The 3,457-nt window shown below is 56.3% G+C and overlaps 1 protein-coding gene across 1 annotated transcript in view; it reads right to left on the bottom strand.

Moving 5' to 3' along the window:
• Positions 1–543: 543 nt before the first annotated feature.
• Positions 544–3,457, bottom strand: part of nfia (nuclear factor I/A) — a 117,808-nt gene continuing 114,894 nt past the window's right edge. The window contains exon 5 of the mRNA XM_048977691.1: positions 544–686. Within this exon, the coding sequence (XP_048833648.1) occupies positions 544–686 (143 nt within the window). The remainder of the gene's footprint in view (positions 687–3,457) is intronic.

Here is a 3,457-nt window from a genome sequence, read left to right as displayed (position 1 = left end):
GGTGGGGGGGTGGGGTCCACTTCCCACGGCCAGCGCCGGTGAGAGACGGCGGTATCCGATTGGAGAAGGCTCTAGCCGGTATCAGACTAGACGAAACCACTGGACCAGACAAACACAAACTACTTCACTCAGATCCATGAAAAAACAAAAACAAGAAAACAAAGAAAAAAACCTTCCAAACTATTCTGAGATCACGGACCATACGCTATATATACACACCAGTCTGTAGACGCCCAGAGGCCTTCAGGACCAGCTACAGCAAAAGGGTGAGAGAGGCTGTTGGATCGAGTCCCGTCCATTTTGCCCCTCTGGCCTCGGGTGACAGGAACATATCGTGCGCTTTGGAATCACTCCTCCATGATGCTCCAACAAGCAATTCCAGCAGAGACTGACTGCACCCATATATAGATATAGATATATAAACCATACATATAAATAAATATATATGGGTTTCATAGATATACGTGGCATATGCATGTGCCGGGGTGAATATTCCTTGTGGTTCAGGGGAGGGGCCGGGGTTCTGCTGTAGCCATGCGTCTCTTAGGAGCAGGTGTATCTCGGGGGTGGGGTGGGGGGGTCGCTCCTCTCTGTCAGACGGGTGTACAGGTTTGCGGGCCGCACTCGGGGGAGACAGCGGGAGTTGAGCGGGCAGTGAGACTTCGGAGTCCTTAGCCCAGATACCACTGTGGGGAGAAGAGGAGAGAGAGAGGGAGGTCAGCGCCGGGCTGTGAGGGGGTCCCGACCCGCAGGACCAACAAGCAGCTTTGACGCATGCTGCCCGGCTCCCGGTCCTGCCCACACACCCCCCCTGCCCCTTAGGCCACAAACTTCCGGATCTGCAACATTTCACTGATTGCTTTTTTTTCCTGATGGGGGGGGGCTGTGAGGGAGGGGGTATGTAGCTGGCTTGGGGGGGGGGTGTTCTTCACACTCCTGCCTATTCAGTAAAGTGCCTGGTGGGCAAGGTTAGCCGACGCACCCCCGTAATCCTTCAGTGAAATGGGCTTATTGATCGCATCTGCTCCATTGTTCACATTTCCAGCAAGTGGGCAAGACAACCCCCCCCCCCCCCCGCCCTTCTCAACTTCCCTCCTCTTTCCAAGTTCAAGTTCATCCTGGTGTTACATCATGTCTGGTTGCTAGGGACAACCAGACGGCTGTAGACGTGACTATCATTAGCAAGGCCGGCCCCTGCATCCTGTACACCTCTCCCCATCTCGCTCCCCCTTTCTCTCCATCTTTTCTCCCCCTCTCCTTCTCTGGCCCCCTTCCCACCGTTCCGCCGGCCCCTGCAGCAAGCACACAGCGCTATTGATTCATCCTGATCCGTGAACCCCCCCCCCCCGCAGCCCTCCTGTCCACCCCCCCACGCACCCCCCCGCCACCTCTCCACCAATCCAGGACTAAGCTTAATTAATCCCCAAAAACTTTGCAGCCAACCCTGTTCAAATGAAGACAATAGTTCAATTATGGCATTTTAACTCCTCTTTGCATACTAAGTGTGGGGTGCATGGGAAAACATTTGGACGGGGCAGAATTACAGCCCTGCCCCCCACCCCCCTCCAAAGCAGTCTCTTGTCTTAGGCCCATTAAGGCCACATGACATACTTGAGATGTTAAAAAGAATAGAAAATGGGAAGGAAAAAAAAGAAATGAAAGAGGGGATAAAAAAAAAAGAGGATAAAATAAATAAAAGCGAACAAGCCGAGGGGGCGGCCACAGGGGGGCGATCTCCTGAAGGTTCTGGCTCTGACCGCTGGCCCTTTAAATCCCGCCACCAGCACGGAGCAGAAACTCTAAGGTTAGTTTTTAATCAATAGGAGTTGCTGACTCGGGACTTTGCTTCTCGGCGCACTGCAGCGTCCTCGTGTCTTTGTCTGACGGCTTGCAGGCCCCCTCGCCCCCCCCCCGCCACGCCAACTGTCCCCCTCCCACTCACCGTGGGTGAGGTAGGGGTAACGAGCCAGCGGTCTGCTGGGGGGGTGGGACTTAGGGAGGGATGGCTACCAGTGCAGATGGAGAGGCACCTGGGGACAGAAGCTGAACACCTTTTATACCCTTTCCTCTGTCCTCTCACCTTACAGGCACCCTGTAACCCCCCCCTCCCCCCCCAATGCCCCGATACACCAATTCACTGTAGCAATGTCACACTCAGAAAGTGCAGGAAAACCACAATGATCCACCAAAATCTTAAAAAAAAAAACCTGGAGTAGATCTCAGCTGTAATGGCATGGACTGGGAGAGAGACTGGGAGAGGGACTGGGAGAGGGACTGGGAGAGGGACTGGGAGAGGGACTGGACCGTGAGCTGGGCGGGGCCCACGTGCAGGGTGGCCTGAAGAACACATTGGAGGCCATCGTCATCACGGTGTGGCAGAAATGAGGAGCTGTAGTGATTTCCTGGTGCACTCCCAGTGGGGGGGAGGGGGGGGGCGCTCGCCCGCCATACGGCTCTCCTTTACTGTGTCGCTCTCCCTCAGCCGGTGGTGTCCTTCACAGCTAGGAAAACGAGCCATAAAACCACAAGCGCATTTTCCCCGCACACAAACGGGGGCGCTCCTCTGCCGTTTTTCATTATCGCCTTTCCCCCCATCCCTGGGTGACTGTACCTAAGTGAAACCAGACTCCCTGGTGACCACCCCCCCCCCCCACACACACACACACACACTGCCACTGTGCTCGCTGCACGGCGAAGGCGCTGTAAATCTCCAGGAACAGCTGGATTCTGTCGAAAACCAGGAGGCTGCTAACCCTCAAGGGTCCATCGGGAAGGTCCCTGTGCTGCGGATACATCTGGACCACAGTCATGTTTCTTAGTGGGGGGGGGGAGGTGGGTGGGTCGGACATGAGGTCTCACCAGAAGCCCCCGCCCTCTGTTACCACATGGTTGCGTACAGGCACAGTGCAGCGCCATGACCAGAGTCACCTGATGCGTGTTTACGGCACACGCCTCTCACTGTACACTGCGGGGGGGGGGCAGTACGGAATACAGGAAGTGTGGTGCTGCTCCAATGCACCAGGACGGACGTGGGGGGGGTCGTAGCCCCTCGCTCCTCTCTGGGAACAGTGCCATGATTGTGAATAAAAACCACCGCTGACCGTCGCTTACAAGAGAAATGATGTGATTCTCAGGATAACATCCCCCCAACACGCACACACAGAAACCGCCCCCCCCCGGCCCCCCCCCGGCCCCCCCGGCTCATGCAGCCACTCGCCTTCATCAGCGTGGCTGTCCTCTCCCAGAACCTTCAAGGTGAAACTGCCTTTTAAATGGAGAGGTGGGCGGGGGCACAGACACACGCACACACATACAGCTCATCACGTCGCGAGGGGGGGGGGGGATCTTTGGCTGTTCCTTCAGCTCTCTGTCAATGGAACAAGTAATCTCATCAGGCATAGGAGTGCTGACTCAGCCCCCCACCCCCCGCCCCCAAAAGTGCCCGTGGATGAGTGTC

Source organism: Brienomyrus brachyistius, chromosome 15 (assembly GCF_023856365.1).
Source record: "Brienomyrus brachyistius isolate T26 chromosome 15, BBRACH_0.4, whole genome shotgun sequence".
NCBI classification, from domain to species: domain Eukaryota; kingdom Metazoa; phylum Chordata; class Actinopteri; order Osteoglossiformes; family Mormyridae; genus Brienomyrus; species Brienomyrus brachyistius.
The sequence above is the reverse complement of the archived record's forward strand: the minus strand, read 5'-3'. Positions and strand labels throughout refer to the sequence as shown.